Source organism: Haliaeetus leucocephalus, unplaced genomic scaffold, assembly GCF_000737465.1.
Source record: "Haliaeetus leucocephalus isolate CR32 unplaced genomic scaffold, Haliaeetus_leucocephalus-4.0 Scaffold218, whole genome shotgun sequence".
NCBI lineage: Eukaryota > Metazoa > Chordata > Aves > Accipitriformes > Accipitridae > Haliaeetus > Haliaeetus leucocephalus.
This window is the reverse complement of record NW_010972654.1, coordinates 356693-374683: the sequence shown is the minus strand read 5'-3', so window position 1 is coordinate 374683 and position 17991 is coordinate 356693. Positions and strand designations below refer to the sequence as shown.

At 59.3% G+C, this 17991-nt stretch overlaps 1 protein-coding gene across 1 annotated transcript in view; it reads left to right on the top strand.

Annotated features, from left to right (window-relative positions):
- Positions 1 to 10405: 10405 nt before the first annotated feature.
- Positions 10406 to 17991, top strand: part of EPPK1 (epiplakin 1) — an 8632-nt gene continuing 1046 nt past the window's right edge. The window contains exons 1-2 of the mRNA XM_010566814.1: positions 10406 to 12860; positions 15018 to 17986. Coding sequence (XP_010565116.1) covers positions 10406 to 12860; positions 15018 to 17986 — 5424 coding nt within the window. The remainder of the gene's footprint in view (positions 12861 to 15017; positions 17987 to 17991) is intronic.

Below are 17991 nucleotides of genomic sequence, written 5' to 3'. Positions count from 1 at the left end.
CCAGCGTATATGCAAGCATCCCCTGACACACACCAAACCGCCCTCGGGCTCTGGCTGGCATGGCCCCCTGCCCCACCGCTCCGCCAGGCAGCGTGGAGGGGGGACTGAGCCCCGATGCCCTGCTCGCTCCGAGCGCCCGGGGCAGCTGCAGGCTGCAGGGAGCATCCCGCAGCTGTAGGGTCAGCCAGGGCTGTGGCAGCCCAGACGCCCCTGGGCTGGGCCCTACCCCTCTCCCCCCAGGCTCCTGCGCCATCATCGGGGTGGCTGCTGGTGCCCCCCGGGCATTTGGCATTGCTGGTGGGGGGGGTCCCCCCGTCCCGCTGCCCACAAGCCGGTGGGAGGTGGCCGAGCTCAGTACCCGGGCACCGGGGCCCCTCGCCGGACGCAGAGCCCCGTTTCTGGTGCTAACCCTCACCCCTTGGGCTTTCGGTGTGTGTGCATGGGGCCCCAGCTACAGCTGCCTCCCCCCACCCCCCCACCCCGGCAGGGCTGGGGCTGCCACGGGCTGGGGGGGGGTCCCTCTCACCCGTGCCCCCGTCCTGCCTGCAGCACCCGCGGGCAGTGGGACCCCTGCCCTGCTGACGCATGCTCACGTCACCCCGCTAACCGGACAGCAGTAGAGCTGAATGTAACCTTGGCCGGGCATGGCCCTGCCAGCCACAATAAAGAGTAGGTTTCTTTTTCTATGAGCACCTGGGGCTTGCTGCAGTCTGTCTGTCTGCTCACCCCGCTGTTGGGGCGAGGGGCTGCCGCAGCTGGGTGCTGCGGTGCGGTGGGGGGGTGTAGCATCACCAAAGTTGGTGCGCACATGGCTTGGCATGGTGGCTGGGCATGGCTGGGTGTGCCTCCATCTGCGTGCCACTGGCAGAGATGCCTGGCACCGGAACCGCGGCTGACAAGCCCCAAGGTGTTGTAGTGGGTGCCAGCAGGCAGCGAGCCCTGTTACCTCCTTTCCAAGGAAAGCATTGCTGGGATTCCTGCTGTGCCCCAGTGCCTCCGCTCCAGGGACGGGAGCCCCCACCCGTGGCGGGTGGCACTGGGAGATGCCGTGTCCCCATCCCCTTGTGCTGGCTGCCCTTCTGCCACCCCACAGCCATGAGGGCATCAGGAGTGTCCACGCGATCCCCGGCCCACGTGGTCTCCTGCAGCAGTGCCTCCATCCCTGTCCCACACTGGGGCAGCTGGGGATCAGTTGGGATGGGGCATGGCTGCAGGTTGGGGTGGGATGAAGCAGCTGGAGACACTGGCTGTGTCCCCACTCCAGGAGGTGGGGACACCTTCTGTACAGAGACCGTTCCAAAGCGTCGCAGCAGCACAGCCCTTGCCCAGCACCTCCCTGCCTTAGGGAAGTCCAAGACCCCCACATACCCCTCCTCAGTAGGGCTGGGGCTTTGCCTAGCTGCCTCCTCCCTTATCTCGGTCCTGTTGGCTGGCCGGCCATGCCTTCGTAGATTTCAGCCCCATTTCTGCACTGTCGTCCCCTAAAACTGTCTCCACACTCATTTTTTTTCTGAACAAACACTTCTGCATCGAACAGCAGCCAAAGGGGGCCAGGTCTGGAAACGCACCAGAGAGCCCGTGCCAGGGCGTGTCCCCTGTCCACGCACGTAGGAGCCCTGCAACTGCTCTGCATGCGGGATGGGGTCCTTTGCTGCTGGCACTGCCAGCAGCCCCTGGAGAGCAGGGCCAAGTCCCACCACTCTCCATGGAGCAGAGCATCCACCAACACGTCCCAGGATGGTCCGCACAGTGCTGCCGGCGCAGGCTGGGACCAAGACGAGTTGCGTTGCACATTCCTCTGCCTATGGAAATCTCATCCACCACTCCCAGCTGGAGCAACACACCCGGCACCACCGGCACCACCAGCCTGTGTCAGCTGCATCCAGAGCCCCTGGCAATGACTCCGGTCTGGGAAGCAAAGACAACAGGTGCGGGGTGGCCAGCGTGCACACGCAAACTTTTTGCAAAATGCTTGCACAGCCTGGCAATGAAGCCTCCCCAGGGCTAGAGCCGGGGATGGGGGGGGACATGATGGACAGACACACAGACCCGGAGCACATGAATGGAGACACAGGGTCCAGGAGAGTCTGCACCATCCTCAGCGTGATGTGGTGCAGAGAGGAGATGCCCTGGGAGAGCCTCCACGTGTCACAGCCCATGCCGGGACTGGGAGAGGAGCACCACATGGCTGCAAGAACATTGCTTTGCTGCAGTGAGCAGCTCCTGGGGCAGCGAGCGAGCAGGCAGCAGCAGGAGAGCAGGGCTGGAGGCTCTTCCCCAGATGGGCACCATCATGGCTGGGCGCTTGGACCCAAGCCACCACAGCCATGCTATCCAGTGGAGCTGGGTTGCGTGGGGCTCCGGTGACATGGCGGAGCAGCCCTCCCACTGGCGGGCACCCCACGGAGCCAGCTGGCCCCCACTGCAGGGAGCGGGAGGCAGGTGCCACCCTGTTGCCCAACCGCCCCGGTGCTTGTCCCAGCTGTGGGAACCCTGGGTGCTCCACCTGACGGGCCCACCCTGCGTGCCCCAGTCCCAGACTGGAGCCATGCACCAGCAGCAGTTGCTTCATCCCACCCGACAGAGCCCAGCCAGGTTGGGGGGTGAATGGCCATGCCTGGGGGCTGGCAGAGGGGAGCACTCTCAGACGTGTGTCCCCCTCCCAAGATACCTCCTGTCCCCTCTCCGGGGGCAGAGTGAGGTGTGAACCCCGAGGGTCCCAGCCTGCTGAGTGACCCCCAACCCATGCCGCGGCAGCTCCTGCAGCCCTGGGGTGCGGAGCCCCAGCTCCTGCAGCTCTGCTCCTGGCTTTCCTGCTCCCAGCACAGAGGTGTCCCCAGGCTGCTCTGGCTCCCCCCTGCAGGCATGGGGCTCTCCTGCCTGCAGTTTGCACCCACATCCCATGTGAAGCGTTTGCTCAGTGCCCAGGGTACGGTGCTGCTGGGCAAGGGGTGAGAGCCCACAGCCCAGAGCTCTCCAGGCCCCCCCATCCCGCCCCGTGCAAAGCCATCATCCAAGCATGGGGTCGGGATGCCTGCGGGGCTGGAGGCAATGGCACGGTGGTGATGGAGGCTGGTGGGGCTGGAGGCTTTGGTGTCGCGCGGGTCAGCGTCGGCATGCCTGCTCTGCTCTTGGGCTGGGGCCAGCATACGTGCAAGCACACATACATGAGCATGCAGAGCCGCTTGCACGGCAAATGTGTGTGCACAGCTGTGCCTGTGTGTGAGCACCTGCATTCACCTGTGCAAGAGTGTTCGTGTATGTTGGCGCAGGTATCGGGCAGCAAAACCCCAGCGGGCATCTCCCGGCGCTGAGCTCAGCGTCTGGCCTGAGCCTCAACACGGTTCGTCCCAGCCAGGGATGGGCTGCGCTCCCGCACCGCCTCGCCCCTTCCTTGGCGCACGCCTGGAGGGACAAAGAGCACACCGAATCCTGTCCAAGCTATTCCGTATCCCGCCAGTGCCACCAGCAGTGCTCGGGGGCCCCAGAGCCCTTGGAGCTGTGGGGCTGGCCCAGGGCACAGCTGGGCTGGCTGGGGCAGGGGGATGGACCTCAGGGCATCCCTGGGCCTGGACTGCTGATGGCTGGGACAGATCGACACGGGACAGATGGACACAGCGCAGCGGGGAGGACGTGCAGCCTGGTGATGCCGGGCAGCATGGGCGAGCGCAGTGGGCTGCCCCACACCGGGGTCTGCGCTGGAGGCGTTGGAAGGGAGCCTGGCCGGCGGCAGCGCGGTTTGCAGCGAGGAGAGTGGCAGCTGCTGGGCCCCGTGACGGCAGCACGCAGTGGCGGCAGCGAGTCCCCCCGTCTGGGACCCATGGCAGAGCTCTGCTGCCTCAACCTAAGCCCCCGCTGCGGCCGGTCGGGTGCAGTGCCCTTCCCGCAGCCTCCGCCGGTGGCCGGGCACGGCTGGCTCTGGCAGTGCACCCTGTGACGCCTGGCTCAGTGGGCCATCCTCACCGACCCACCCACATGGGGTTTCCCACTGTGAGATGACTCCTGCAACACCAAGAAACTGTGTCCCAATGCCTGCACCTCTGGGCTTTCCCTTTCCCCGCAGCAAATGGCTGCATGGCCCCGTTGGCTCGGCAGCCAGCGCTGCAGGGGTGTCACCGAGGCTCCCGTGAGCCAGCAGCCACCTCCAGCCCGAGCCGTGGCCGCCCACGGGCAGGGGAGACGTGCCCAGGCCGGTCTGCTCCTTGTCTTTGTACGTAGCTGAGATGCTTTGGTTAAGCCGCATACGGTTAGTTTGAGCGCATACCCAGGAATTGCAACCACACATTACGGCTAATTACTGTAACCAGACCCTTTCCTCTGCCTTTGGGCGTTGTGCCCAAGAAACCAAAAGCAAAACAGCGTCGGCAGGCGTAGCACAGAACAACTCAGCACAGCCTAGTATGGCCCAGCACAGTGCACTGTTTTCCTTTGTGAGCAGCCACATTGCCTGGAGTGGGGGGGCCTGACATCCCCCTCCTGCCTATCCCTGCTGCAAGTCAGGGAGACGATGCCACACTGGCCACCTATGCCAGGCTCACTGGTCACTGGCCAGCTGTGCCCGTGCCTGGCCCCGCTGCAGCCCCGGGGCCATCCTTGCTCCCAGTGTGGGCTGGCAGGGTCCCCGGGGAGGCTGCAGGGGGGACTGCTGGCCCAGACCCCACCGGAGGGTGAGCAGGTCAGCGCCTCCACAGCCTTGCCAGCGGGAAGCTCTGCGGCGACGGCACCGCTCCAGCACGCTGGTGCTGAGCCCTCTGCGGCGGTGGCGAACACTTATCCCTGTTTGCCTTTGCATTAAGGCTCCTCAGCACCTCCCAGGAGCAACACCTCTGTGACAACCATTGACAATGCCCGTGCAGCCACCATGCTGGTTTCTGGGCCGCAACCTCCTCTCCATGTGCCACAGGAACAGGTACAGCTACGGTGGCAGCTGCCAGCCCTGCCGGGGCGGTTGCAGCCCCTGCCCCTCTCAACAGCCCTGCTGATGCTGCCCCTGTTCAGACATCACCCCATGGGTCTGGGGCATCGTCCGGGCCAGCCCCTCTTGGCCCCACAGCTCTGGCTGCCGTGAGGTGACAGCATCCCGAGGGATCCTCTGCCCTCCCACGCTCAGCAATGCCCAAGCGGCGGGCACAGAGGGGGCTCCTGCCTGGGTGTTCAGCCATGCCGTTTCTGGGGGAATGCCTCTCCACATGGGGTGCACCACCACCGCCAGGGTTAGCGGCACCATCAGCAGGCAGCAGGGCTGTGTGCTCGCTGGACCACACCATGCCATGCTGCAGGCTTGCCCAGCCAGCCCTGTGCCTGGATACCGGCAGCTCTCCAGACAACACACTCCCACGCACCGTAAACATCTTGCCCAAAAGTGGTGTGCATCCCTGCCTCAGCACATTGCCCTGCAGGGCTGGGCACCGAGGAGGGGGCTGCGGCACAACCACCGCAGTGCCTGGTGGCCCCAGAGGTGGTCCCCTTCCCCATGCACGGTGCCTGCTGCTCTTTTGGGGCTCACCGAGCACCTGTGGCACCGGGGAGAGGAGAGGGGGTGCTCAGGGTGGAGTGGGGAACTGGGTGTGGGGCTGGTGATGGAGGCAGGGCAGGGGTGTTTGGGTGACTCGGGTGGCATAGGCACGTTTGGGGCAATTCAGGCTCCACGTGCACATCCAGGCATGTGGGCAAGGTTGGAGGGAGTGGGGAAGGGTCCTCCCTCTCCACCCCAGCTGCCATGGTGCCCTGGCCAGGCCCGCAGGTGGAAGCCTGGGGTCTGTCAGCCCTGCAGCTGCAGCCTGGGGTGCAGCCAAATAGACACAGCAGCACAGCCAATTTGATGGGAAACGGACATGCAGCAGGCATGGGTAGCGAGGGCTGCAGGGGCTGCCCTGGGAGCCACCACCAGGACAAGGTGCAGGGGCATTGCTAAGGCTGCTGACATAGGGGGTGGTTATAGGGCGATGGGGAGAAGGGTGAGAGGCTGCTGGGGACGACAGCAGCGCAGGCACGCTGGCCCTGTGGAGGTCTCTCCTTTGCAGAGGGCACTGCCCAAGCAAACGGCTGCCTGCGGGGACAGGGCCACCTGCCCATGCTGCAGCCACGTCGGGACTGGCGGACCCCTCGCCTGCAGGGGCACTGTGCAGGGAGGGCAGCGATAGGGCGGCAGGGCCAGAGTGCAGCCAGACCCCCTGCAAGAGGGGGGACCCTGGGGCAGCCAGAGGGAGCAGGTGGGGAGGGCTGGCCCGCATGTTTCTGGCAGGGCTGGGCCGGTGTGTCATCCCCAGGGGCGGGGAAGGGCAAGGTTTTAAACGTGCTCTGGTCCCAGGCAGGAAGCAGCGGGACTGCGGGCACCTGCTGGGCGAGCCCGTCCTGCGACCACCGTGGGCAGGTAGGAGAGGTCGGATGGAGAGGAGCCTGGCTGGGTCTCGTGGGGCTGTGCCGGGGGGGGTCACGGCGGACAGAAGCACTTGCGCAGGTTCTGGGTATGCGAGGAATGCGGCATTGCCAGCGCCTGCCGGTCTGGCTGGGCTGCGGCCAGGTGCCAGGGTGGGACAGTGGGCGTAGGGTAAGAGCTGTACAGTGCCGTGGCATACTGGGCACTGCCGGCCCTCGAGGCCGAGCACAGCGGGAGAATGGTGGTCCCTGACCCCGGCATGCTCTGGGAGTGGGATGAGGAGGGGGAAGGCAGTGGGGCAGGGGGCTGGAAGCACCATTCCATAGTGCCATTCCATAGTCCACCATACCCAGTGAGGTGGGTACACGGCACCATAGGATTTCCCCCCATGGGCAGGGTGCGACCACCTCCCACAGCTGCAGCAGAGGAGCAGCCCCGCTCCAGGCACCTAACGAGGCAGGTCAGCTGGCAGGAGCCCATCTGCCACTGGCCATCAGTGGGAGCCAGGCACTGCATCCCCTGCTCCGTGGAAGCCGGGCAGGCAGCACTGCCCAGGAAGGCGTGCTGGGCTGCAACCCCAGCCCCTCTCAGAGCAGGGACCCCCAAAGTATCCCGGCTACCCTCCTTGTCCCTATCACCCTTCCGTCACAGCCCAAGCCAACTTCTCTACTGCTCTCCCTCCCCCTGAAACACCCCTAGCTTCAGCCTGTCCCACCAGAGACCACCCCACAGTCTTCACCCGGCCCCCCCCAGGCTCCCACCCGCAGCCCCAGCCCCTCCCAAATGCTCTGCTGCCCCTTCCCCAGCAGACACCTCCTCCGCCACCCTCTCCCTGAAACCAGATCCCCCACTCTGCCAGTAAAACCTGTCCCTTCTCCCAGTCTCTCCCCACAGCCCCCAGAAGCCTCTCCCTCCCCAGCTGGCGCCGGCCTGTTGGTGCACCCTGCGGGTGCAGATGTGCAGGGTCATCCCATGGGATGTGGGGCAGCCATAGCTGCAACGCTCTCCCATGCGCTGGGTCTACGAGGAAGACCCTCCTGCTGTCACTCACGCAGGGTCGCGGCACCGGTGGGTGCGAAGGGGCTGTGCGTGCAGTGCAGTCCGGAGCCGCGGCTCACGCCAGCACGTTTCCTGACACAGCCAGAAGTGAAAGGCGCAGAGCAGCGATTGCCGCTGCCAGGAAGAACTGCCCGCGTCGGGGAGAGACCGTGGCCCCAGGGAGGGCTGCAGGTGCCAACGCCTGAACCTCCGCCAGGAATCTCCCTGGCTTTGTAGGCAGAGTTGGTTACTAAAAGTTTCCATGGGGCTGACGCCTTCTGACTAAAGGGAGAAGAGTCCTTTCTCTGCCCACACGCCTGCTGCCTCCTCCCCTGCCCGTGAAGGGCAGGGGGCTCCACCTCAGCCCTGGGGGGTTCCTACCTCTGGTCCCCAGCCCCGATGGGAATCGGGTGTTCAAGCTGCCACAGTCTTACTGGTGGCAGTGCCCAAATGCCCTCTGCACTCTGGTGCCGGTGACTGGCTTAGGTCTGAGACATGTGGGGATCTGCCCGGGGCTCTCCGGATACCGCAGCCACACCGGCACTGCCCACCCCTGTGCCCGTGGCATGGCTGGGCTGAGCCCAGCCTCTCCCAAGCGCAGCACAGCCCGTGCCATCTAACCCATCTAACTCCGCCAGGTAAGGGCTGTGGGGCTGGGAGTAGCTTTCCCAGCCCTGCAAGGCAGCACGGCCCCAGGACCGGGGTGGGTAGAGCTGGTGGTGAGGTGCTGCCAGCCCTGGCATATGTTTTGCATATGCGTGGTGCCAGGCACAGGGCTGCCCAGGGCAGGGGACCCCCTGCTCCCAGCCCACAGCCCACAGCACAGGACAGAGCAACTCCCCCGCTCTCAGCCAGCAAGATGGGCCCTTTGCATTCGCCCCACAGCAGCTCCCCTACCAGGCAGAGATACAGACACCCCCCTCCCCGAGTCCCAACCCTGCTCTCCTCCCCTCACCCAGTGTGGCTCAGGACAGCCCTTCCCAGAGCCTCATGGCCGTCCCGCCCGCCGTCCCCACCTCTTGGCACTAGAGCCAGGTGCAATCCTGAACCTGCAAACACAAACAGCATTGCCTGGGCAGATCCAAGCCCGCGCAGCCACGCTCGCACTGACATCACGGGGCGGACGGAGCCACCGCCTGTTGGGACCTTTCCCCTGGGATGGGCAGCAAGCCTAGAGCGCGGCTGGGACAGAGGAGCCCTTGGCAAGGAAAAGGTGCTGGACTGGCCCGTGGGGCACAGGACGAGCTGGAGTGGGCACAGGGGGAGAGAGCTGGGTGCACAGATCCCCACTGGAGAGGCTGGTCCCATGGCGAGCAGGTCCCTGGCGCAGCACCCGCTGGCACCGGCATGCTGCTCTTTGCTCCCTGGTGCATTTAAGGTGGCAGCGCAAGGAAAGGACGTGGGTCCGTGAGCCCCAGGCAGCGAGATAGGGCTGGTCCGCACCATCGCCACTCGGTGCGACCGTCACGGGAGGGTCAGTGTGGCACCAGCTCTCCATGGGACTGCTCTGCCAGCGCCTTTCCACGTACAGCAGTGCATACCATGGAGTAGCCCTGCTCTGGCTGTGTCCTTGCGGCCGGGTCCAGAGATGCCAGCGGACAGCACCACGACCCAGCTCCGCTGCAGAAGCTCAGGCAAGTGGGTCTCCTCAGCCTGCCGCAGCACTTCATGCTTGGTCCTGTGGCTTCGCCTGCCTCCGCAGGTCTGGTCCAGCCCTGGCACACCCCACTCTGCACTGGTGCCAGGGGCTCTCCATTAGGGGATGGGGCTCACGAGGGAATAAAGAGCCATCTCTGCTGCTCCAGCATAGCAGGGCCAGCCCCCGTGCTCCTCAAACCTGTTCCAACCCTGCAGCCTCCTCCTGCAGGACCAGCTTCCAGCCCAAGGACTGAAGGGTGTTGGGCACGGACACCCCACTGTGCAAGGCTGTGGGCAGTGAGGCTCCTCTGCAGCATCGTGTGCCACAGCCATAGCCCGCAGGCTGTGGCTGATGACAGCTCCCAGACCTCTGCACAGCCTGTACTCAGCCACAAGTGCCCTCCAAGCCTTCTGGTGTGCACAGCCCAGCGTGCGACAGCCTCGTATTCCCCTCCGGCACCATAATTTGACTGTATAATGGCTGCATTGTGGCTGATCCTAGTTTGCCCAGGAGCTGTTCAAACATGAGTGCAGGGATGCAGGTCTGTGTGCAAATAGTGTGGCCTGCTGCACCCACCTGCTTCTCCTTTGGCTGCCCCCCCCCCTTCCCACGCTTTCTGAGCAAGGCAAGGAGGGCAGATACCCCGTCTCAGTGCAGCAGTGTCCACCAGGCAAAGAGCCTCCAGGGATTCTTCTGGGTGCCCGGTGGCTCCAGCCCCTGCTGACCGGTGCTGCTGTGGGGAGTGTGCCAGGGGACCAGGCTCAGCCCCTGTCCCTGGCAGAGGGGAGCAGCCTTTCTGTGCTGGCTCAGGGTTTGCTCATCCCTGTGCCGGTGTCAGCAGCAGCCCGAGCGAGTGCTGGTACTCCCTGGGGTTGCTGCTTTGCCCCAGGCCCTTGAAGCACTCTACAAGGGTTTTGTGCAGAGATGAGCCCTGCACAAACTGGTGGCCAAATGCATGTGACAGCTCGGGGGGGCTTTAACTCCTCACAGGAGCCAGGCCTGCCTCAGCTCAGTGCTCCATGGGTCCCACCAGTGCTTCTGCTCCAGTCTCTCTGTCACACTGAGATGTCCCAGTGCACCCAGCAAGTCTAGCTCAGAAAGCAGAGGGTGCTTGCCTCTGGCAGGTCTGGCTCAGCATGTCATGTTCAGGGGCAAGCACAGTGCCCTAAATATGCTCAGCCTTCAGCTGTTACTTCCTCCTGCCTGTGAAGTATTTCTTTTTCTTTTTTTTTTTTCCCAGTATTATTTAGCATGCAACCCATAGAAAAGTTGGTTTCTCACTGAGCTTTCCCATTCTCTCCCCTCTCTTCAAAGAGTCTTGACAGCTGTGAAAGGCGTGCAGTGGGAGGATGGAGAGCAAGCCAGCAGTGAATGGCCATGCTGCCCCCAACTCTCACCAGGAAGACATGCCAGGAGCAAACCACTTGAGCCAGGACATACTGCCTTGCAAACAGAAAAAGGCAGCTGACAGGGATGTGGTGGTGATGGATGCTTCTAGTGAGCCCTCGCAGGCAGCTGGCAGCATTGCTGGAGTGTATGTAGAGGCTTCAAAGAAGATAATGAGCTTTTATGATGCTACCAGAGAGCACCTCCTGAGTTTGGATTCAGCATTCTGTCTTCTAGAGGCCCAGGCAGCCATGGGCTTCATCACTGACCCAGTGAAGAACAGGCATGTCTCTGTAGCAGAAGCCGTGGAGCTGGGGCTGGTGGGGCTGGAGCTGAAGGAGAGGCTACTCTCTGCAGAGAAAGCTGCTACTGGCTTCGTGGACCCCTACACGGAAGAGAAAATCTCCCTCTACCAGGCGATCCAGAAGGACCTGATCAGGAGAGAGCAAGGTACCCGGCTGCTAGAGGCCCAGATTGCAACTGGAGGCATCATTGACCCAGCCACTGGCTGCCGGATCCCAGCAGATGTTGCCTGTGAGAGGGGATATTTAGATGAAGAGATGAGCCAGTTCCTTTCTGACCCCAGCAATGAGGACAGCAAAGGGTTCCTCAACCCCAGTACTATGGAGAGGGCCACTTATATGGAGCTTATAAAGAGGTGTGTTGTTGATCCAGCCTCAGGCTTCCTCCTCTTACCCCTGCAAATCACGTTCCCAGGGCTGGGAGGGAGGGTGACCAGCAGGGATCTGCTGGACTCTGGCATCATCAGCCCTGACATGTTCAGAGGTCTTGAGGAGGGAAGAGTTTCTGCCCAGGAGGTAGCAGAGAACGACTCCGTTCAGCAGTTCCTCCATGGGACAAGGAGCGTGGCTGGTGTTGTCCTGCCTTCCAGTGAGCGGAAAAGCCTTTACCAGGCCCTGAGAGAGCATCTCCTCCTGCCTGGTGCTGCTCTGATGCTCCTGCAAGTCCAGGCCTCCACCGGCAGCCTGACAGACCCCGTAAAGAACAAAACCTACTCAGTTGATGAGGCTGTCAGGGTTGGTCTCATTGGCCCAGAGCTTCATGAGAAATTGTCTTCAGCTGAGAGGACCATCATGGGGTACAGGGACCCCTCCACTGGAGAAATGCTCTCTCTATTCCAAGCCATCAGGAAGGGATTCATCCCCAGGGATCACGGCATTTGCCTTCTGGAGGCTCAGATGGCCACAGGGGGTATAATTGCTCCAGGCAGGCACCTCCGTGTCCCCACAGAGACAGCTTGCAAGTGGGGGTACCTGGACGAGGCCACAAGACAGCTCCTCTCCAGTCCTACTGATGACATGAAAGGATTCTTTGACCCCAGCTCCAAGGAGAAGCTGACCTATGCAGACCTGCTCAGACGCTGTGTAACTGATCCGAACACAGGGCTCCTTCTGCTGCCACTTGGTGGAGACAGCAGAGAAGGATCTGAGGGAACCCCATTCTTCTTTGACCATAGGACCCAAACAGCTCTGGAAAACACACAAGTACCCATTGCTTTAAGTAAATTCAAGGGAAAGTCAGTGTCTCTCTGGAAACTCCTCTTCTCAGACTACATCCAGAATGAGCAAAGAGCTGCTCTCACTCAGCAGTACCTTGCAGGAACACTCTCTATACAAGAATTGGGTAAGGCAGTCAGCACCGCCATTGAGGAAGTGGCTTCCACTGCTAATGTCACCTTCAAAGGACTGAGGGACCAGGTGACAGCAGACCAACTCCTGAGCTCTGAAATTATCAGCAAAGATTTATTTAAGAAACTGAAGGAGGGAGCAACATCAGCGAAAGAAGTTGTCAGCATGGACACTGTCAAGAAGTACCTACAAGGGACAGGTAGCATTGGTGGGCTGCTGCTTCCCAACTCCCAGGAGAAGATCAGCATCTACCAGGCAAAGCGGAAAGGACTTCTAAGGCCAGGAACATCACTGATCCTCCTGGAGGCACAGGCTGCCACTGGATTTATCATTGACCCAGCTGCCAACAAAAGGTATTCTGTGGATGAGGCTTTAAGAGCGAATGTCATTGGCCCAGATGTTTACGACAAGCTACTGACTGCAGAGAAATCGGTCACCGGCTACAGAGATCCTTACTCAGGGAACAAGATCTCCCTCTTCCAGGCCATGAATAAAGAGTTCATTGTGAAGGAGCATGCTATCCGCCTGCTTGAGGCCCAGATTGCCACTGGTGGCATCATTGACCCCGTCAACAGCCACCGCATCCCCGTGGAGGTGGCCTATAAGCGTGGCTACTTTGACAAGAAGATGAACTTAATCCTTTCTGATCCCAGCGATGACACCAAGGGCTTCTTTGACCCCAACACACATGAGAACCTCACCTACCTGCAGCTCAAGGAGAAGTGCATTACAGAGCCATCCACCGGGCTCTGCCTCCTTCCTCTGAACAGCAGGCAGCTCCAGTTCATTGATGATACCACCAGACGGGTGTTCAGGAGCTCCTGGCTGCCGGTCAGGTTTGGGCGGTTACGGGGGGAGAAGGTCTCCGTGTGGGACCTGCTGAACTCCGAGTACTTCAGTGAGGGAAGGCGCCGAGAGATATTCAACCACTACCAGCTGAGGAAGCTCACCCTGGAGCAAATTCGAATCATGCTAGAGGAGGAAATGAAAAAATGGGCCCCCATCAAGTTCCCAGCCATGAGAGGCAGCATCAGCGCTTACCACCTGATGGAAACAGGTGTCATTGACAAGGCCCTGTTTGAGAAGGTGTTGGAGGGATCCGTCACACCAGAGGAAGTCTTGCACATGGACTCTGTCAGAAAGTACCTCTATGGCTCTGGCAGCATCGGGGGGATTGTACTCCAGCCATCAAACCAGAGGATAAGCATTTACGAGGCCATGAAGCAAAACATTGTGGTACCAGGAGTAGCCCTCCCACTGCTAGAGGCCCAGGCTGCCACAGGCTTCATCATTGACCCAGTGAACAACCAGAAACTCTGTGTGGATGATGCCATCAAGGAGGGAGTCATTGGGCCAGAAGTCCATGAGAAACTGCAGCATGCAGAATGGGCTGTAACAGGCTATAAAGATCCTTTCACAGGCAAGAAGATACCCCTCTTCCAGGCAATGAAGAAGGGCCTGATTGCGGACAAACAGGCCATGCAGTTGATGGAGGTGCAGATGGCTACAGGAGGCATTATTGATCCAACATGTGGCCACTATATCCCCACAGAATCTGCCCAGAAGCGAGGATGCCTGGATGAGGATACAAGCAAGGCCCTTTCTAAGCCCAATGACAACAACAGAGCCTTCTGCATCCCAGACAGCAAAGAGACCGTGACCTATGCTGAGTTAATCAAGCGCTGCCAGAAGGACGAGATCTCTGGCTTCCACTTGCTGCCTCTGCAACAGACAGTGGCTCCTGCCTACACCGACGAACAAATCCAACAGGTTTTCAAGGAAACCGTGGTGAAGGAAAAAGGGGTCTCCCTCTGGGAGCTAATACACTCTGGGTATTTCACTGAGGAGCAGAGGAGTGACTTCATGGAGAGGTTCCGGTCTGAGGAAATGTCGCTGCAGCAGCTGGTTGCTCTTGTGCTCAGACTAGTTGGGGAGATGGAAATGAAAGCCCGCACCGAGATCACCTTGGAAGGCTTGCGGGGCAGTGTCCCTGCAGTCTGGCTGCTGGATGCTGGCATCATTACTGAGAAGACGTTTAAAGAATTGGCTGAGGGCATAAGAACTCCCAAGGAAGTGGCTGCGATGGAGAGTGTGAAGAGGTACTTGCAGGGCACAGGCAGCATCGCCGGGGTATTCATAGAAGCATCCAAAAAGAAGATGAGCTTTTACGATGCCATGAAAAACAATCTCCTCCTCCCTGGGGCTGCTCTGAGGCTGCTAGAAGCTCAAGCAGCCACAGGATACCTAACTGACCCAGCAACAAACCAGAGACTCAGTGTGAGGGATGCTGTGAAAGCAGCTGTTGTTGGCGAAGAGCTCACCGAGAAACTCCTTCTAGCTGAGAGGGCAGTGACTGGCTACACAGATCCCTACACAGGGAGCTCCATCTCACTATGTCAGGCACTCAGGAAAGAGTTGATTCCCCTGGGAGATGCTGTTCCCTTGCTAGAGGCCCAGCTGGCCACAGGAGGGGTCATTGATCCCATTCACCACCATCACCTTCCACTCCAGGCTGCATGCAGATATGGCTTCTGTGATGAGGACCTGATCCAAACCCTCTCTCAGCTGAATGACAGCACCAAAATCTTTTTTGACCCAAACACAAAAGAGAACATGACCTACCAGCAGCTGAAGGACAGGTGCATTCATGAGGCTGAGTCAGGTCTCTGGCTCCTTCCTCTGTCAGAAAATGCAATATTCTGTGTGGATGAACAAACCATGGAGGTGTTGAAATCTGTGACTGTTTGTGTCAACATAGGGCGGTTCAAAGGACAGACAGTGTCAGTCTGGGACCTTCTCAACTCTGAATACCTCTCAGACAGTAAGAGAAGAGAGCTAGTGCAAAAGTACAAAGATGAGAATACTGAAGTGCTACATGAAATCATAACAATTGTTACCACAATCATCAAAGAGACTGAGACACAAGGCAAGAAGTTTGCATTCAAGGGACTAAGGAAAAGAGTATCCGCCAGTGACCTCTTCCAGTCTCAACTGATAGACAAAAAAACCCTCGATGAGCTCAACCAAGGGAAGAAAACAATCAAAGAAGTCACTGAAATGGACTCTGTCCGTAGGTACCTGGAGGGCAGCAATTTCATAGCAGGGGTCCTTATACAGCCAAGCAATGAGAAGATGAGCATCTACCAGGCCATGAGGAAGGGCATCCTGAGGCCAGGGACAGCACTGGTGCTGCTGGAGGCGCAGGCTGCCACTGGCTACATCATTGACCCAGAGAAAAACAAGAAGTTTTCAGTGGAGGAAGCATTAACTGCAGGTCTAATTGGAGGGGAGATTTTTGAAAAGCTACTCTGTGCAGAAAGAGCCGTAACAGGCTACACCGAGCCCTACACAAAAGCCCCAATGTCCCTGTTTGAAGCTATGAACCAAGGGCTGATTGTGAAGAGCCACGGCATCCGCCTGCTGGAGGCCCAGATTGCCACTGGTGGCATCATTGACCCTGTACACAGCCACCGTATCCCCGTGGAGGTGGCCTACCGGCGCGGCTACTTCAACCAGGAGATGAACCAGATCCTCTCTGACCCCAGTGATGACACCAAGGGCTTCTTCGACCCCAACACCCACGAGAACCTCACCTACATGCAGCTCCTGGAGAGATGTGTCCAAGATTCAGAGACTGGGTTGTACATGTTGCAAGTTGTACAGGAAGGAGGAAAGTACTTCTACATTGATGAAATTACAAAAAAGGTTTTGTGCTCAAAGCCCCTTAAAGTGAAAATTGGAAAGTTTAAGGACCAAACAGTTTCCATCTGGGAAATTCTCTGCTCTCATTACATCTCCGAGCAAAAAAGGAAAGAACTAGTGATGCAGTACAAATGCAAAACCCTAACACTGGAAGACCTTATAGCCGTCATCTTCAAAATAATTGAGGATACAGAGCAAAGAGCAGAAGCCCTCAAGGTTAGAGGACTCCGGGGGGATGTGTCAATATCAGAATTGTTTAACTCTGAGATAATTGACAAGAAAACTCTAGATCAGTTGCAGGATGGAAGTCTCACACTTGCCAGCCTCACAAAGAGGGACACCGTCAAAAGGTACTTGGATGGCACTGGATGCATTGCTGGGGTTCTACTCCCATCGAAGAAAGAGAAGATGAGCATCTACCAGGCCCTGAAGAAGGGCCTTCTCACAGAGCAATGTGCACTGGGACTGCTGGAGGCACAGGCTGCCACTGGTTTTCTCATTGACCCACTAAAAAATAAGAAGTTCTCCGTGGATGAAGCCGTCACATCCGGGTTAGTGGGGAGCAACTTGCACAAGAATCTCCTGTTGGCAGAGAAAGCTGTGACGGGATACACAGATCCTCATACAGGAAATCAAATATCCCTCTTCCAGGCCATAAGGCAAAAGATAACAGTCAAGGAGCATGGCACCCGCCTGCTGGAGGCCCAGCTCGCCACTGGCGGTGTCATTGACCCCATGCACAGCCACCGCCTCCCTGTGGATGTGGCCTACCGGCGCGGCTACTTGGATGATGATATGTTTCTTCTGCTTTCTGATCCAGATCATGGTAGCAAAGGTTTTATAGATCCAAACACCCATGAGAAAATCAGTTACAGTCAGCTCCTGCAGAGATGTTACAAAGACAGAGATACTGGATTGTACCTGCTGCAGGTCATGGAAAAAGAAGATGATTATTTCTACATTGATGAGCAAACAAAAAATGCCCTATTATCTACAAAGGTACAAGTGCCTGTTGGAAAATACAATGGACAAGTATTATCACTGTGGGAACTTCTCTGTACTGAGTACATCACAGAAGAGAAAAGAAAAGAACTGGTGAAAAAATATAAAGAAAAATCCAATCATATTATACAAGGAATCATTGATACAATACTAAATATCATTAAAGAAAAAGAAGAGGACAGAAGTGATGTCTGGTTCCAAGGAATCAGACAACAAATAACAGCAACAGAACTTGTAAGTGCACAAATAATTACAGAAGAAACAATGGAAAAACTACACGAAGGAAAAGAGACGGCACAAGGCATAGCACAAATGGATAGTGTGAGAAGATACCTTGAAGGAACTGGAAGTGTTGCCGGTGTGCTGGTGCCCTCCAAGGCCGACCCCGCCAAGATGGAGAAGATGACCATCTACCAGGCCATGTGGAAGGGCATCCTGAGGCAGGGCACGGCTCTGGTGCTGCTGGAGGCGCAGGCTGCCACCGGCTTCGTCGTTGACCCGCTCAGCAACAAGAAGCTCTCCGTGGACGAGGCCGTCTCGTCCGGGCTGGTGGGCAGCGAGCTGCACGAGAAGCTCCTGTCGGCCGAGAGGGCCGTGACGGGCTACACCGACCCCTACACCGGCGACCAGATCTCTCTCTTCCAGGCCATGAAGAAGGAGCTCATCGTCAAGGAGCACGGCATCCGCCTGCTGGAGGCCCAGATCGCCACCGGCGGCATCATCGACCCCGTGCACAGCCACCGCCTCCCCGTGGAGGTGGCCTACCGGCGCGGCTACTTCGACCACGAGATGAACCAGATCCTCTCCGACCCCAGCGACGACACCAAGGGCTTCTTCGACCCCAACACCCACGAGAACCTCACCTACATGCAGCTCCTCCGCCGCTGCGTACCCGACCCGGACACGGGGCTGCTCATGCTCCAGCTGATGGACAAGGGCTCCGTGCTCTACCAGCTGACCGACGACGCCCGGCAAGCCCTGCAGGCTGCCCGCACCACCCTCAGCGTGGGGCTCTTCCAGGGCCAGAGCGTCACCGTCTGGGAGCTCCTCTTCTCCCGCTACGTCCCCGACCACCGGCGCCAGGACCTCCTCCGGAGGTACAAGGCGGGGACGGTCACCATCTCGGAGATGATCACCCTCCTCACCGCCATCATCACTGGGGCTGAGGGCCAGGGCCACGGCGCTGCCTTGGCCCG